Source organism: Neoarius graeffei, chromosome 7 (genome assembly GCF_027579695.1).
Source record: "Neoarius graeffei isolate fNeoGra1 chromosome 7, fNeoGra1.pri, whole genome shotgun sequence".
NCBI lineage: Eukaryota > Metazoa > Chordata > Actinopteri > Siluriformes > Ariidae > Neoarius > Neoarius graeffei.
The window spans coordinates 20,825,690-20,842,416 of NC_083575.1; the positions used below are offsets into that span (position 1 = coordinate 20,825,690).

Sequence of the window (16,727 nt, forward strand, 5' to 3'; positions counted from 1 at the left end):
ACTTCATGAATATACACAAAGGGGAACAAAAATGATTTACACATTTTCATGTAATTATCATATTATGAGGTTAAAAGTCGTACTGTTTTGTGAAGACAGTCTTTACAGGGACCTTCCATTGACACGAATAAAACATACAGTGAAGATTACTTCAGCTAATCCTCACCCTAAAGAATCTTTGCAGCTTTTTTTTTTTTTTAACTTCATTCAAATGATCAAGTTTTGCTTGTGAGGAACAGTCAAATGTCTCCACTAGGTGAAAATGCTCAGAATTTCCTATCCATGTGGGAACAGAAGTCGAAAAAGATTTTTGCAACAAAAGCTGAAATATCTATAAAACTTAAAAGGACCACAGTAAGTCAGTCAGGATCAGGTCACCAATTACGCAAGCCAAATGTGCATACTATTAATGAATAAAATGCTCGGTGAACAGGCTATTCAGAACTATTTCAAGGTCATATAAAAGATTTCTCAAACAGATGAAACTAGCAGTCTCATTTTTTAAACTGTACATTATATAACAGAATTTTTTTCAAATAAAATAATCATCACGAACTACAAGGAGTTCATGGTTACAGGCTTTACTCAGTTGCGACTCCAAGAGCCGAAAAGTTAAACATTTCAAAAATGAAGTTTGGAAATTCAGAAAGGATAAACGCTGTGAGCCTTCTGCATGAATATCTTTATACTCCATTCATTGTGCACTGATCCTGAGATGACATCTAACCTAACAAACTGGGTAAAGAGCTAAACCTGATCTTCAGGAGCTCTATACAAGTTTCCATACATATGCTGTGTTCACACTTATACCGGTACGAAAGTGGTATAACTGTATCGATACAAAGTATACCGGTACAGTTTAGTGCATCTGTCCACACTAGCGAGAAATGTTTGTGGTTTTCTTTCACGGTAGTTGAAATGTGCGTGCGCGAAATGTTTCCGTGGTTACCGAGTAACTTCCTTCCGAGAATATATGACATCCGTTATTTTAAGATCTCGAGAAAACAATACAATTATTCTGTGATCTCGAGAAAACAAAACAATTATTTCATGATCTCAGCTGGATCACTGTATCTCCGTCGGTAGAGACGAAGCCGGGCCAGTCTTCTGCGGAGGTGCTGCGGACTAATTTTGAAATTATCCCTTATTAAAAGACTTAATGCAATCTCTCCCTGTGTCAACCCCTGATCAAAATATTGCCTTATTAGGTGATCGATTATTCCAGACATTCTAATGACCAAAGTTGCGTCTATACAGAATGAGAAATAGCCCCAAAGTCAGCATATCACAAGTCTCTTGGCGCACCTGAATGAACCATTTCTCAGCTGTTTACTCGAGATCGTGAAATAATCGTTTTGTTTTCTCGAGATCACGGAATAATTGTTTTGTTTTCTCAAGATCTCGAATTAGTTGTGTTGTTTTCTCGAGATCCTGAATTAATTATGTCGTTATCTCGGGATAACAAGGTGAATAAAAAAAAGGATTATATGAAGGGCCTCTCTCGGCTTCCGTACAGATGAAACAACGTGTGTGTGCTTTTTGTTGTCAATGTACAGTCTGTATTTCTGGTGGTCATTTATTCAGTCGAATCGTATAAAACGCGCGAGGCAGTTGAGAAAGAAACAAACGAATCTCCGTTCTTCACTATTTTATTCAGCGAAGACATCGATTGAGGTGTGTGACTTTGCGCATGCGCATTATATTTGTATCGATACAGAGCCGCTTCATCTGTCCACACTACAGCGAAGCGCTACAGTACCGATACTGTACCGGTACGAAACCCATACAGTTGTGGGTTTCGTACCAATAGTTATACCGCTACAGTACCGGTATAGTTGCTAGTGTGGACAGGTGTTGCGGTACGAAAGTAGTTTCGTATCAGTACAAAATCCGTAGTGTGGACAGGGTAATAGTATCCCAGAACCAGCTCTAAACTCTACACTCCTTTATTGTACAAATCAATTAATCTGGATCAATGATTTCAGGTTAAGCACTAAATTCCTTGAGGTCACTAAGGACTGGAACATTTCACAGAAACACAAATGAAGCAGGAAAGCAAATTGTGACAAATTGAAATATGCCAAACAATGACAAAAGGTTGAAGAATCCATCCCCAGTGTCAGTTGTGACTTGATTAAAATCATGTCAGAGCTGCCCCTCTCTGAAATACTCCACCATGTACGTCAAGAGTGAAATGAGGGACATTAATCACAAGCCAACTCTGAGGAGGAAGCCTTTGGCACCCAAGTCTTCCAATCGTCCAGGAGGGATTGAGGGGGAATGAGAAAAGTGTGTTTGTGGATCTTGCTCACTTTAGATGCGACACTTTAATCATTTCGATGGCTGGCTCATCATTGCCGCGCTCGCCTCGGAATGCAAAGCACCTGCCTGTGTGTGAGAAAAAGAGAGACAGAAAGAACAAGAGAAGGGTGAGAAAGACAGAGAGGAAAGGAGGAGAGAGAAGTAAAGATTTCTCTCATTTCTGAGCTCGATACAAAAAAAAATAATCTGTCTATTATATTAAAATAAACCTATTAAAAGAATATATTAGAACATTATTACAATCATTATCCATTATAATGATAATTCTGATCATGTTTTCCTCATTTTCTCCCAATCTGGTCACCACCCAATTCCCATCCACCCACCATCACCCAAATGATCTCATCTCATCTCGTTATCTCTAGCCGCTTTATCCTGTTCTACAGGGTCGCAGGCGAGCTGGAGCCTATCCCAGCTGACTACGGGTGAAAGGCGGGGTACACCCTGGACAAGTCGCCAGGTCATCACAGGGCTGACACATAGACACAGACAACCATTCACACTCACATTCACACCTACGGTCAATTTAGAGTCACCAGTTAACCTAACCTGCATGTCTTTGGACTGTGGGGGAAACCGGAGCACCCGGAGGAAACCCACACGGACACGGGGAGAACATGCAAACTCCGCACAGAAAGGCCCTCGCCGGCCACGGGGCTCGAACCCAGACCTTCTTGCTGTGAGGCGACAGCGCTAACCACTACACCACCGTGTGCCGCCCTCACACAAATGATATAAAAAAAAAAAAATGAATCTCTCTGAATGTCTACTCTTGGTTTGGTCCCTGGGTTTTGCCTGTGAAGACTGCATTCGTAGTTAAAAAAGATAAACGAACATGAAGACCAGAGAGCTGTCTATGGGAGAAAAGCAAGCCATTTTGAAAATGAAACTGACCTATGGTCATGAGCTTTGGGTAATGACCGAAAGAACAAGATCGCGGATACAAGCGGCCAAAATGAGTTTCCTTCGCAGGGTGGCTGGGCGCTCCCTTAGAGATAGGGTGAGAAGCACAGTCACTCGGGAGGAGCTCGGAGTAGAGCCGCTGCTCCTCCACATCGAGAGGAACCAGCTGAGGTGGCTCGGGCATCTTTTTCGGATGCCTCCTGGACGCCTCCCTGGGGAGGTGTTCCAGGCATGTCCCCCCGGGAGGAGGCCCCGGGGAAGACCCAGGACACGCTGGAGGGACTATGTCTCTCGGCTGGCCTGGGAACACCTCGGTGTTCTTCCCGAGGAGCTGACCGAGGTGTCTGGGGAGAGGGAAGTTTGGGCTTCCATGCTTAGACTGCTGCCTCCGCGACCCGGTCCCGGATAAAGCGGAAGAAGACGAGAAGACGAGACGAAACTGATCAGAGCCATTGCACAAGCATTGGGCATAACCAATATACCAGTTTGGAATGTCCAGAAAAAGAAATTACTGGTGTACAAATAAGGCGACATCAAAGAAGTCAGCCAAGGAAATCAACTGCAGTTGATGACAAACACTGTGAGAACTGTGAAGAAAACCCCAAAAACAAGAGTCAGTGACATCAGCTCCATTGGGCAGGCGTGAAGGCATCGCAACCCACCGTTTGAAGAAGACCTGTACCACATTCACACCCCTACAGAAAAAGGTATATTTTCCACTATTATGCTGAGAGCACGGTTGCCTCACAGCAAGAAGGTTCTGGGTTTGAGCCCAGCGGCCAACGGCGGCCTTTCTGTGTGGAGTTTGCGTGTTCTCCCCGTGTCTGCATGGGTTTCCTCCGGGTGCTCCAGTTTCCCCTAAAATCCAAAGACATGCAGATTAGGTTAATTAGTGGCTCTAAATTGACCGTAGGTATGAATGTGTTTTTTTTATTTTGTCAGCCTTGCAATGGCCTGGCGACTTGTCCAGGGTGTATCCCACTTCTCGCCCATAGTCAGCTGGGATAGGCTCCAGCTTGCCCACGACCCTGCACAAAATAAGCGGCTATGGATAATGGATGGATGCTGTAATGGTGGTGTGTGGGAATGGTTGCAAAATGGTCGAAAAAATTTGAAACATTAATCTAAACCCTGGCAAACTAGTAACATTTACGGTAAACTTTTGCCATGGCTCCGGTGCGAATTAGAAACCTTGGAATAACATGTTGGGATCGGTGGTGACATTGCTAGCCCTGATGTAACCGATGATGTAGTGATATTGTGACGGGATAACACATACCGCCTCAAGGTAAAGCAACTGGTGGCAAACTCAAAACAACGAGAAGAGGACTCTCTCAACAGTGTCATGGATGCAGCTTTAGAGATGCCATGTTTCTAACTAGCTAATGTCTCACCCCTGGGCCTTTCATAACAATGGACTTGTCACCTCGTGAATTATACATCATATCCGGGCTTGCATGTTTTATACGTCTCGCAGAGGTTCACGCTCCATAGCATTCCATCAAGTGGGAATGCATGATGTCCATTACTTTTCCAGAATGGAACCCTGTCTATTTATACCTAAAGACTCTGCTGTCTATTTATACCTAAAGGAGAAGGTGCACTCCTTTGAGGACCGCAATGTACACATTTTGGACAGGGGAGACAGATGGTTTGAAAGAGGAATAAAGGAAGCCATTGATGTGAAATTGGAAAACTATCCCTCAACAGAAGAGGAGGTCTGCGACACCATCCATCTCCCACTTACAATGCTGTCCCTTCATCCCTACCAAGATTTCACATCTTGGCCTCCAAGAACAATCGTTCACAAATGGCCTCATGTGACTCCAGCAACTCTAACGACCCCAAACGACTGTCGTTACAACAGAAAGGAGCATGAATGAAGTTAACTTCACACCCTGGAGCACTAAAGAAACAATGACATCAGTGACCTTGAGAATGACTCCACAGAGAGGTTAAATACCCGGGTACTCACACCAGCTGGTCAAACTAGCTCAGTCTACTCAGACAAACTGATGAAGTGAACTGATGAAGCCTCTTGGATGAGAGGTGACACATCTTCAAAGACTTAAAACCAAGTCCAGTTGTGTTCGATTCCATTTCCTTAAGATCTGTTCCGATACTTTTTCCTCACCCCCCAAAAAAAAAGAAAGAAAAAAAAAGGTCATCTGCCAAGAAAGATGCCATGTTCCAAGTTGTTTAATGCATCTAGCTGTAAATATCAGGAAATGAAAGCGGAAATTCTGATCTAATCATCTCATATTAATCCTTCGATCTTGTCTTCAATGAATTGCAAAACCAAAAGAATTGGCTTTGCCTTTCCAATACTTTTGGAGGGGAACGTATATTGGGAAAAAGTTCCATCTCCAAACTTAGTTTAATGAGATTCTATCTGCTACTCAATCATCAAGGACGGATATGCAGCGTTGGCAGCCGTGGCCAATCAATTTTTATGTTTTTTTAACGCTCTGACAGAAGAGAGCTCAAAGCCTCAGTTATGGAGAGCTGGAGAAGACAGGAGTATTTTAGCTGTAGATATTTTGTGCATGCTCAGTGAAACTAATAAAACAAAAAAACAATAATCAAGTTGGTCAATGGGTGGCACAGTAGTGTAGTGGTTAGCATGGTCACCTCACAGCAAGAAGGTTCTGGGTTCGAGCCCAGTGGCTGACGGAGGCCTTTCTGTGTGGAGTTTGCATGTTCTCCCCGTGTCTGTGTGGGTTTCCTCCGGTTTCCCCCACAGTCCAACTGTGGTCCAACTAGGTTAACTGGTGGCTCTAAATTGACCATAGGTGTGAATGTGAATGGTTGTTTGTCTCTATGTGTTAGCCCTGCGACGGCCTCAGGGCTTGACATTAACTTTTAAACCCACTTGCCCTGGGGGTACTTTTTTTTTTTTTTTTAGGAAAACCATAGAAGAGTTGTGAATTGCAACATAAAATAAAGATTGCACAATGAGCTAAAGTTTGGTTATTGGTTACTTTTTACTTTTACTTGTAACGGACAATAACAATTTTATCCAAAATAGTTTGTCCTGCCTTAGTCGATTTATTTCCATTTCACATGCATGCAGCTGTTGTAAAGTTCAGTGTGTTTGTGTAGAACTCTCTCTGAATGCAGGTTCATTACTAGACAATGTAGAAATCATAAAATAGAAATCTATAACAAAGTTTGTATGAAGAAAACAATAGGGTGCCAATACTTTTGAACAGTACTGTGTTTGAGGAGGGAAAATTTTTATATATCATCCACCTCTAGGTTTATCTAATTTAAAAAAAAAAAAACGTGCTGCATCATGACAGACGGGCGGCACGGTGGTGTAGTGGTTAGCGCTGTCGCCTCACAGCAAGAAGGTCCTGGGTTCGAGCCCCGTGGCCGGCGAGGGCCTTTCTGTGCGGAGTTTGCATGTTCTCCCCGTGTCCGCGTGGGTTTCCTCCGGGTGCTCCGGTTTCCCCCACAGTCCAAAGACATGCAGGTTAGGTTAACTGGTGACTCTAAATTGGCCGTAGGTGTGAATGTGAGTGTGAATGGTTGTCTGTGTCTATGTGTCAGCCCTGTGATGACCTGGCGACTTGTCCAGGGTGTACCCCGCCTTTCGCCCGTAGTCAGCTGGGATAGGCTCCAGCTTGCCTGCGACCCTGTAGAAGGATAAAGCGGCTAGAGACAATGAGATGAGATGAGATGAGATCATGACAGACAGGATAATATTTGGATTTAAAATTGTTTAGTGTGTAGGTTATGGGTGTTTTATACAGACCTGGCAACCTGCAACTGAAATCAGTGCAGCTAGTCTGTCATGAGGCAGTGTGTTTTTTTTTGTTTGTTTGTTTTGTTTTAAACCTAGAGGTGGGTGATGGAACAAAAAATAAAGAAAAGGAAAAAAAGAAAAAAACAAACAAATCCCAAACAAACAAACAACCCCCCCCCCCCCCCCAATATATAAATATTTTGCACAGGACTGTGTTCCTCTGATAACAGAAACAAAGCTCCAGCTCTCTCTGCTCTTAATCTGTTCTGTTCTTTCAGGATTTATCGCGCATGTCGCTCTTTGTTGAGTTTTTTATGCCCGAGTTGTTTGAAACCAATCTGAGTTTTCTGTGTCGAATAAGGAAGCGGCTTCACCTTGAAGAAAATCAAACACTTTCATGAAGGCGCTGACTAAAATGCGAGCAGAAAAAAAATAAAACTAGATTCTTAAGCAAACTCTTCCATCCTCACTTCCGACTTTGTTTTTGTAAAATACATTTTAAATACAATCGTGAATTTCTCTGGAGTCTTCAGGCTGAGCTCCTCTCTTCGTATTCTTTAACCACTCATTTCCCCGTTGTTCTTGAAGCATTTGCTTCTATTTAACATTTTTCTTGATAGCAGGGAGACGGTAATGCCTTTTATCCGTTCCTCTGTTTGAACAAGCAAAAACAGCACAAAAATTAACCGTATTGAAGATAGATTAAACCTTGCTTGCATGAAAGACGGTGTCTGTCTGACCCCAGCTGTAATTATCACGTGATGCATGACATCATGCACAAGGGGTCTGTCAACTGTACGCGTACCATACTACAACAGCAGGGGTATATAAAATAACTTGCAAAGCAGTAAATGAAACCGAGACTAAGAAAACAGCCAAGGCATAATGGCAGATACGTAGTGAGGGACGCTTATAGGAACTGAAATAAAAGATCAAAAAGCCTAATTTTTGTGGTGCTAGTTTATAATACATGCTCATTCCAACTTGCCTGGTTGGGCATGTCGGAGACATATCCCACTTGCCCGAATGCATGTTTTACTTGCCCCGGGCAATCGGGCAGTCCTTAAATGTCAAGCCCTAGACCTGGCAACTTGTCCAGGGTGTACCCCGCCTCTCGCCCATAGTCAGCTGGGATAGGCTCCAGCTTGCCCGCGACCCTGTACAGGATAAGCGGCTACGGATAATGGATGGATGGAAGTTGGTCAATTATATTCCCTGGTCTTAGAAAGTCCTCAGTGTATCAAAAAGTTAATATTGTACCCAATGCCAGATCATTTTTACATTCAGTATTAGTGGCAATCATTTTCTACAAGCAAAATCCTTGAAAATAAAACCTTCCAGTGTAACTCGGACTGGAAGTCAGCAGTGTGCGTGCGCATGGTTGCATGGAAATTTTAATACAACTATAATATGATTAGATGACAAATGTTGTTCAAAGTTAAAACTGATCTGACAGCATCCATTAAAAACAGAATTTAATGAAAGCGCACATCATTATTAAGTGGTCTAGACTTTAAAATGCCTTTCTCTGCTGGGGTATAGCACTTATTAATTATTAATTGAGATTGAAGAATTGCTTAATGAAAATCCAGAGCATTATGAGCGCTCGGAGAAAAGTTGAGAAGGGTCTCCTACTACAAACTCTACATCCGCAAGGCCGCCTAGCATAGTGGAGAACTACTCTCATCCCTCTGATGGATTCTTTTTGCTATTTTATCTTATTTATTGTTCCATTTTACCTTATTTACTATTTTTAATAGCATCGAGTACTGAAGTTGCAAATTTGATTTCGCTGTACTTATGAAATGACGAAGATATTCTATTCTCTTCACCCTCCTGACAGGTACCGGGAACATCCGTGCCACCACCACCAGACTTCCAAAGAGCTTTATTCCTGAGGCAGTCAAATTACTCAACACACTGCTGCCTCCCAACTCTCACATGGACCAAATCAAGCCTGTCACAGCAACCCACCATCCTCCAGCCATCACTGCACACTGGCATGTTATAATGCTGCGCTGGGACGAGTCATACATGCTGCGACTTTTTACTTGATATTGCAGCTACACTTCTCTTCACAGTCGGTTTACAGACTGCACTGATTTCTACCATCAAATCCTGATCTGTTGTCCTGTCATATGGATCGCTAGTCCAGATCCTTTATGAAGCTACAGTCATCCGTAACAGTGGGTTCAAGCGAGTAGAACTAGCCATGCTCTCAGGTTGGGGGAGATGGAACACAGTCAGTACGTATACATGCACATCCAAATCGAGCTGCTGTCGGTAATCGAGCTAAGGGTCCCAGCAGGGGTGCCAGAGAAATCCAATCCTACATGCACACAAGGAAATCGAGCTATTGTGTGAGGTACATTGTGCACCCGAGCCACAGGTGGCGCTACACGCCCCATCGTGTTGGTACACTTCCGGTTGTCGTCATGAAGAAGAGCTATTCAAAAGTATAAACAAAGTTATCAGTTCCATGTTCACAAGAAGAACGACGACGAGGACAGCAACATTGATATATATATAATGAGTGATTCCACGCTTATGGGTACTGAAATGGGGACATGAACTTATTCACCTAAAACCATTTCTTTTTTTTACCATCAGGTCACAAAACATGTAATCTTTAATGAATGATATGTTAAAAGATAACTTTAATTTTCTGAGATGTAATAAAAACATATTTATATGCCAAAGTCAAGCCTATGAGTTCCAAAATGATGTCTGTTCCATTACTTCTGTTACGATTGTCCATCTCGCGTCTGTTACAAATTAATTACAATCTAGCTATATACCATGTTAATCTTATTGAAAGAATGTGTATGTTTATTCTACTACACATGTTTATTAATTATATTTGCTAAAACATCACCTTCCTATGTTTCAAAAAGTAATTCTACATTGTTAAAATTGAGAATATATATGTCCACAACACTTCTGTTGCGTTCTGACTTTGGCATATAAATATGTTTTTATTACATCTCAGAAAATTAAAGTTATCTTTTAACATATCATTCATTAAAGATTACATGTTTTGTGACCTGATGGTAAAAAAAAGAAATGGTTTTAGGTGAATTTTTAAAAATAAAGTTCATGTCCCCATTTCAGTACCCATAAGCGTGGAATCACTCATATATATATATATATATATATATATATATATATATATATATATATATATATATATATATATTCAACTCCTTAAGCTGAATGAGCATGAACTCTATCTCCTCATTGCTCCAGAAGTGCACGTTTCTACTACTGTTGTCATGCCGACCGAGGCTGTTGTGTTTCCCGCTTGTGGTCTTGTCACTCGTCACTTCCGGAAGGGGCAGTGCTGAAGTAAGTAGCTCGACTATGTAGCTCGATAGGGTTTACATGCACTAAGTAGCTTGGCTACAATCGCATAATCTAGGTCGCCGTAGCTCGATTACGAGAAATCCAGTTCGGTTCGATTTCAGCCAAGCTAAGGTGTTTCCATGGCATTTAGAACTTCGATTTCAGTCGAGCTACGGCAGAAATTCGATTTTCTCTATGTGCATGTAAACGCACTGATTCTCTCCCTCTCTCTCTCTCTTGTCAATCACAGCAATGCTTGCTAATCACAAGTATCTGTAAAGTGTCTCATGTACAACTCCAATTCCCAAAAAAAGCTGGGACGCTGTGTAAGCTGTAAATAAAAACAGAATGCGTTAATTAGCAAATTATGGAAACCCTATATTTAATTGAAAATAGTACAAAGACAACATACCAAATATTGAAACTGAGAAATTTTATTGTTGTTTTTTTTCAAAAAAATATATTCTCATATTTAAATTTGATGTCAGCAACACGTTTCAGAAAAGTTGGGACAGGGGCATGTTTACCACTGTGTTGCATCACTTCTGCTTTTAACAACACTCTAAACAACTACAGTTATATTCTAAAATAGTTATTTATTTACAGGAAGCACTTTGATTTGAACTAGATAGAACTCGACGCCAGCGGCGTCGATGGGGATGCCTCCGCCTGGTAGACTACACGCCTTATTAAAATGTGATTTGGGGATGGACATTTGACCTCACAGTAATCTTGACCTGTGACCTTTTAACCTCAAAATCTAATCAGTTAATGTTTGTCCCCAAATGCATAAATGGTGAAAGTTTGGTGAAATTCCTTTCATTTGCCTTGGAGATGTTGTGTTCACAAGGTTTTCGGACAGACATTTGACCTCACAGTGACCTTGACCTTAGACCTTTTAATCTCAAAATCTAATCAGTTCATGTTTGTCCCAAAGCGCACAAATGGTGAAAGTTTGGTGAAATTCCTTTCATTAGCCTTTGAGATAGCGTGTTCACAAGGTTTCGGGATGGACGCACGCACGGACGGACGGACAACCCGAAAACATAATGCCTCCTGCACCTTAAGGTAGCAGAGGCATAAAAAATAAGTAGGTAAAGTTTTGAAAACTTTCTTCAAAGCCTCCAGTGAATCATAACGTCAAAACTAGCAGATGGAAAATTTTGCTGAATACTTCATCAGAAACAGTGAGAGCGAGAGAACTCTATAAACGCTATCATGAGTAATCCAGTCAGAGACCAATCAGGAGAGAGAGAGAGAGAGAGAGAGAGAGAGAGAGAGCGCCTGACCGCTTCCCCATGACTCAAAAAGCACTGTCTGTTTCTCGACGTCCCACGAGCAGAGAGCGAACTCTTACCCTGTCCACACTAGGGATTTTGTACCGATACGATACTACTTTCGTACCGCAACACCTGTCCACACTAGCAACTATACCGGTACTGCAGCGGTATAACTGTATCGGTACGAAACCCACAAATGTATGGGTTTCGTACCGGTACAGTATCGGTACTGTAGCGCTTCACTGTAGTGTGGACAGATGAAGCGGTTCTGTATCGATACAAATATAATGCGCATGCGCAATGAACCATTCCTACTTCTTCGCTGTCTTTGCTGAATAAAATGGTGAAGAACGGAGATTCGTTTTCTTTGTTTCTTTCTCAACTGCCTCGCGCGTTTTATACGAGTCGACTGAATAAATGACCACCAGAAATACAGACTGTACATTGACAACAAAAAGCACACACACGTTGTTTCATCTGCCATATTCTCGGAAGGAAGTTACTCGGTAACCACGGAAACATTTCGCGCACGCGCATTTCAACTTCCGTGAAAGAAAACCGCAAACATTTCTCACTAGTGTGGACAGATGCACTAAACTGTACCGGTATACTTTGTATCGATACAGTTATACCACTTTCGTACCGGTATATATGTGAACACAGCTTTAGTTGTACCAACGTCAACCTGCCGTTACTCCCAAACAGTGCTGGGAATAACGGCGTTAGAGTATAACGGCGTTACTAACGGAGCCACATTTTGGGTAACGGAATAATTACTTAGTTACTTAATCCATATTTGTATCGCCGTTACCGTTACTCGGGAAGTAACGTGATGCGTTACAATTTGATATGGGCGCCTTGACAACATGAGCATTGGCAACACGGTACCGCAATATATAATAATAATAATTATGTACCAATATGCCTTTTACATTCTCCCATTCACCCTTTGAATGCAAGAGAACAAATCGTGATTTGCTAAGATGTTCTAGGTGGGTGGAGTCGATTGTGTTTTCCCGCTACACGCACACACGCGCACACAGAGATGGGGAAGAGACAATGGCAGCACCAAGCCGCAAAGTCGCATTTTCGAACTGGAAACACCGGCATAATTTCACGCTGGTTGAAGTCAAAGGCAATAATGTTTATGTCCAATGCAAACTGTGCCCTGGAAACAAAGTTCTGTAAATGCGTTAGTAACTGCGTTACTTCACTAGGAAAGAACAGTTATCCTCGTTTATCTGTAAGCAAAAAAAAAAAAAAGTAACGCAATAAATACTTTTCCTGGTAACTAGTTACTTTTCTAGTGAAGTAACGCAGTTACTAACGCAATTACTTTTTTGGAGAAGTAACTAGTACTTGTAACTAATTACTTTTTCAAAGTAATGTGCCCAGCACTGCTCCCAAAGTACTGAACAGATCTTAACCAGATACAATTGTTTGGAAAGCAGAGATTACCGTATTTTCTGGACTATAAGCGGCTACTTTTTTCCTAGGTTTTGAACCATGCGGCTTATACAAAGGTGCGGCTATTCTGTGGATTTTTCTTCCACCGCTAGGGGCGCTCTAACCGGAAGTAGAATCAAAAATAAGATAGACGAAAAATCAATGCAAAGAAGAATTAGCAGATCTTTAGCAGATAGAACACGCACGACAAATTACTAACTGGTAATTATTTTCAAATCCAGCGAAGATGATTAAAGTGACTTGTGGTTTCAAACACAGGAGAAATGAAGGTAAATAAATACCGGTTATTTTCTCTTGGTTCTGTTCCGTTTTAATCAGCAAAGTTGCTGCCGTGTTAAAAGGCACTGTTCGGAAAGAATCTGTTCAGGTACATACATGTACATTTACAGTACAAAATCGTTCTGTACATGCAGTAAATATCTAATTTTTCAACATAGATATCTGCGGCTTATAGCCCGGTGCGGCTTGTATATCTTTTTTTAAATTTTTTTTTTTAAATAGAGCGGATGCGGCTTATATACAGGTGCGCTCTATAGTCCAGAAAATACGGTATAAGCTTTTTAATGATCGTATTCACGATAGAAAATATTCAAGAGTTAAAGGAGAACTGAAGTCATTTTTAAACTTGCTTTATTTCTTAATTAACGTGTTATTCAATTACGTTTTTGGTTTTAGTAACCTTATATCATGACTTGTATTGGCAAATAATTGCAATTAAATATTAAACTTATCAGCCTGTTCGGTTTTTAGCCGTGCTGGATTTAGTTCGTTTGGTCCACGGCAGGCGTCGCTTATCTGCGCAATCATCACGAGACTTGTGTGAGACTTCAAAAACGTGACGTGTCCGCGCCGCCATTTTGAAAACTGTTTTCCCAAACAAAATATTGCACAAAAACGAGTTTAAATGACGATTACTGCCTGCTTTTTTCAAACTTTCCTGATTGCTAACAAAACAAACAAAACTTCTGGCTTGATTACGTCAGCATTCGAAAGAGGGCGCGCGCGTCTTTTGACAACATTGGCAGATGTTGGTCACTTTGATTTCCGCTGTACGTTTTACTTCCGTCCTACGATGTCTCGCACAGGTCTCAACGAATCTCGTTTACGGCCATTGCTTTGCCATATGGACTGATATATTACAGAGCATATTTCAAACACTCATAACTTGCTATAGCAGTCACAAAATAGCTATCAAAAATGCATTCCTATTTTTAATAAAAAATTAGATAAATAAAATTTTGATGATAAAAAATTTGCCTTCAGTTCTCCTTTAAGCAATGACAGATTTGGAATCTTAGATAAGCGTCTGCATGGACAATTTTCACAGCACGGCTAGCAAGCGTCTGATATTCCCACCAAAGCGTCATCAAGATAAATGTTGGATACTTTGAAGAATCTAAAATATGAAGCATATTTTGTTAACACTTTTGTTTAACTTTCCAGATAATTCCATGTGTTATTTCATAGTTTTGATGTCTTCAGTATTGTTCTACAATGTAGACCAGAAAAGCACTCGGAGAGCGCAGACCTCCGCCAAGAATCCTTTAAAAAATTCCGGGATCCAGAAGGTGATCCGGATCACCGCCAAAATTTAATGGATTGTTACTTGTGCCCAGTCACACCTCTGGAAAAAATTTCAGAGCAATCCGTTCATAACTTTTTCCGTAATGTTGCTAACAGACAAACCAACAAACAAACCAACGCTACCGAAAACATAACCTCCTTGGCGGAGGTAAAAATAGTCAAAACACTGGGGAAAAAAAACCCTATGAATGAGTAGGGGTGTCCAAACTTTTGACTGGTACTCTATTTACCACAGATATAATTTTGTTTAGGATGTGTGTCAGGATCTAGTACTGATTTTAGCAAGCCTTCATTCCTTTATCAGCTTATTTCTTATAACCACACGACAACGGCAACGAGATGTTATTTAAAAATATATCGCGTCCAAATGGGCAACAATCAGTAAAATATCAGGTCCATATGGCAACGCAACGCTTGCTGAAAACGATGCAATACACATGCCACACCTCTAGGGGCGCTGTAAGATGGTCCCTTCGGAGACACGAGAACAATAGAAGTAAGGACGCATGCGCATAAACTATTATGCGCGAGACTTCATATTAGCCACAAAGTCAGGAAAATCTGTTCGTAAAATTACATTAGAATGACCAAATCCAATGAAAAGTATTTTTCCAGTCTCACCTGTGAAAGGTAATCCCATGTGATCTCGTTTGGACGGTAAACCTGTTGGTACAGTTAAACGCAGCTAATCTTTATTCTCCACTTTGACCTATCCAATATGGCGGCGAGGATGACGTATGATTCTACGCGGAAGGCGGCGCCTTTAATGGTCCGGAATAAATTGAATGCTACATGTTGATGGATTAATTTGTTGTTTCTCACCTGTGAAAGGTAATCCCATGTGATCTCGTTTGGACGGTAAACCTGTTGGTACAGTTAAACGCAGCACATGAAACTTTATTCTCCGCTTTGACCTATCCAATATGGCGGCGAGGATGACGTATGATTCTACGCGGAAGGCGGCGTCTTTAATGGTCCGGAATAAATTGAATGCTACACATTGATGGATTAATTTGCTCTTCTACGCCCTTTTTGAGGAATGTATTGTAGGACTTAAACCATCATCTGAAGATGACCACTCCTCGGACTTACGGAATACCACTGCAAAAACTCAAAACAACTGGCGAAAGAATTAAAGGAAATCAAGATAAAAAAGGATGAAATGTTTGTATCGCATGACGTCATATCCCTCTTTACAAAAACACCGGTCACAAACACACTCAACATAGTAGAAAACCGGTTAAAAGCAGACAGAACCCTGAAAAAACGCACAAAACTTACAGTACAGGACATAAAACTATTACATTTCATTTCCACTTCCACATTTTTCCAATTTAGAGGCATAATCTATAGACAAAAAGAAGGATTTGCAATGGGGGACCCGCTATCTGCCACTCTATGTAACTTTTTTATGGAGGATCTGGAAACCCGAGCCATAGAAACAGCACCGGATGACTGCAAACCTATCTTCTGGAAAATATATGTTGATGACATTCTCGAAATAACCAAAACAGGACACGCACAACAACTCACAGATCATTTAAACTCCATAGACAAGACAGGCAACATAAAATTCACACACGAAGAGGAAACGGACAAGACAATAGCTTTTTTGGACTTAAAAATACACCACACAGAAGAAGGGAACATTAGAATGACAACATACAGAAAACCTACACACACCGACCAATATCTTCTCTGGACATCTGAACATCCCATCGCACACAAAATGTCAGTAATCAGAACACTATACGACCGAGCACAGAGCATCACAGAGGAGAAAGACAGACACAGGAGGAGGAACAACACATCCAACAGGCATTAAAAAACTGCCAATATCCACCGTGGGCAATTCGGAAAGGGAAATTACAGACACAAATAAAAGAAAATAAACAAACAAGAAAAAACAAACCGGGGCTTTGTCACACTACCATACATAAAAGGAGTCACAGAACGCATCCAACGATCCATGAGGAAATATCACATCAACACCCCGGTCAAACCATACAAGAACCTCCGACAGCTGCTAGTTCACCCCAAAGACAAAATACAACTGGACAATAAATGCAACGTCATCTATG

At 41.3% G+C, this 16,727-nt stretch overlaps 1 protein-coding gene across 1 annotated transcript in view; it reads right to left on the reverse strand.

Annotated features, from left to right (window-relative positions):
• The window catches only part of wdr11 (WD repeat domain 11), a 411,155-nt gene that overhangs the window by 133,755 nt on the left and 260,673 nt on the right, over positions 1–16,727 (reverse strand). Inside the window, exon 13 of the mRNA XM_060925398.1 lies at positions 2,313–2,388. Within this exon, the coding sequence (XP_060781381.1) occupies positions 2,313–2,388 (76 nt within the window). The remainder of the gene's footprint in view (positions 1–2,312; positions 2,389–16,727) is intronic.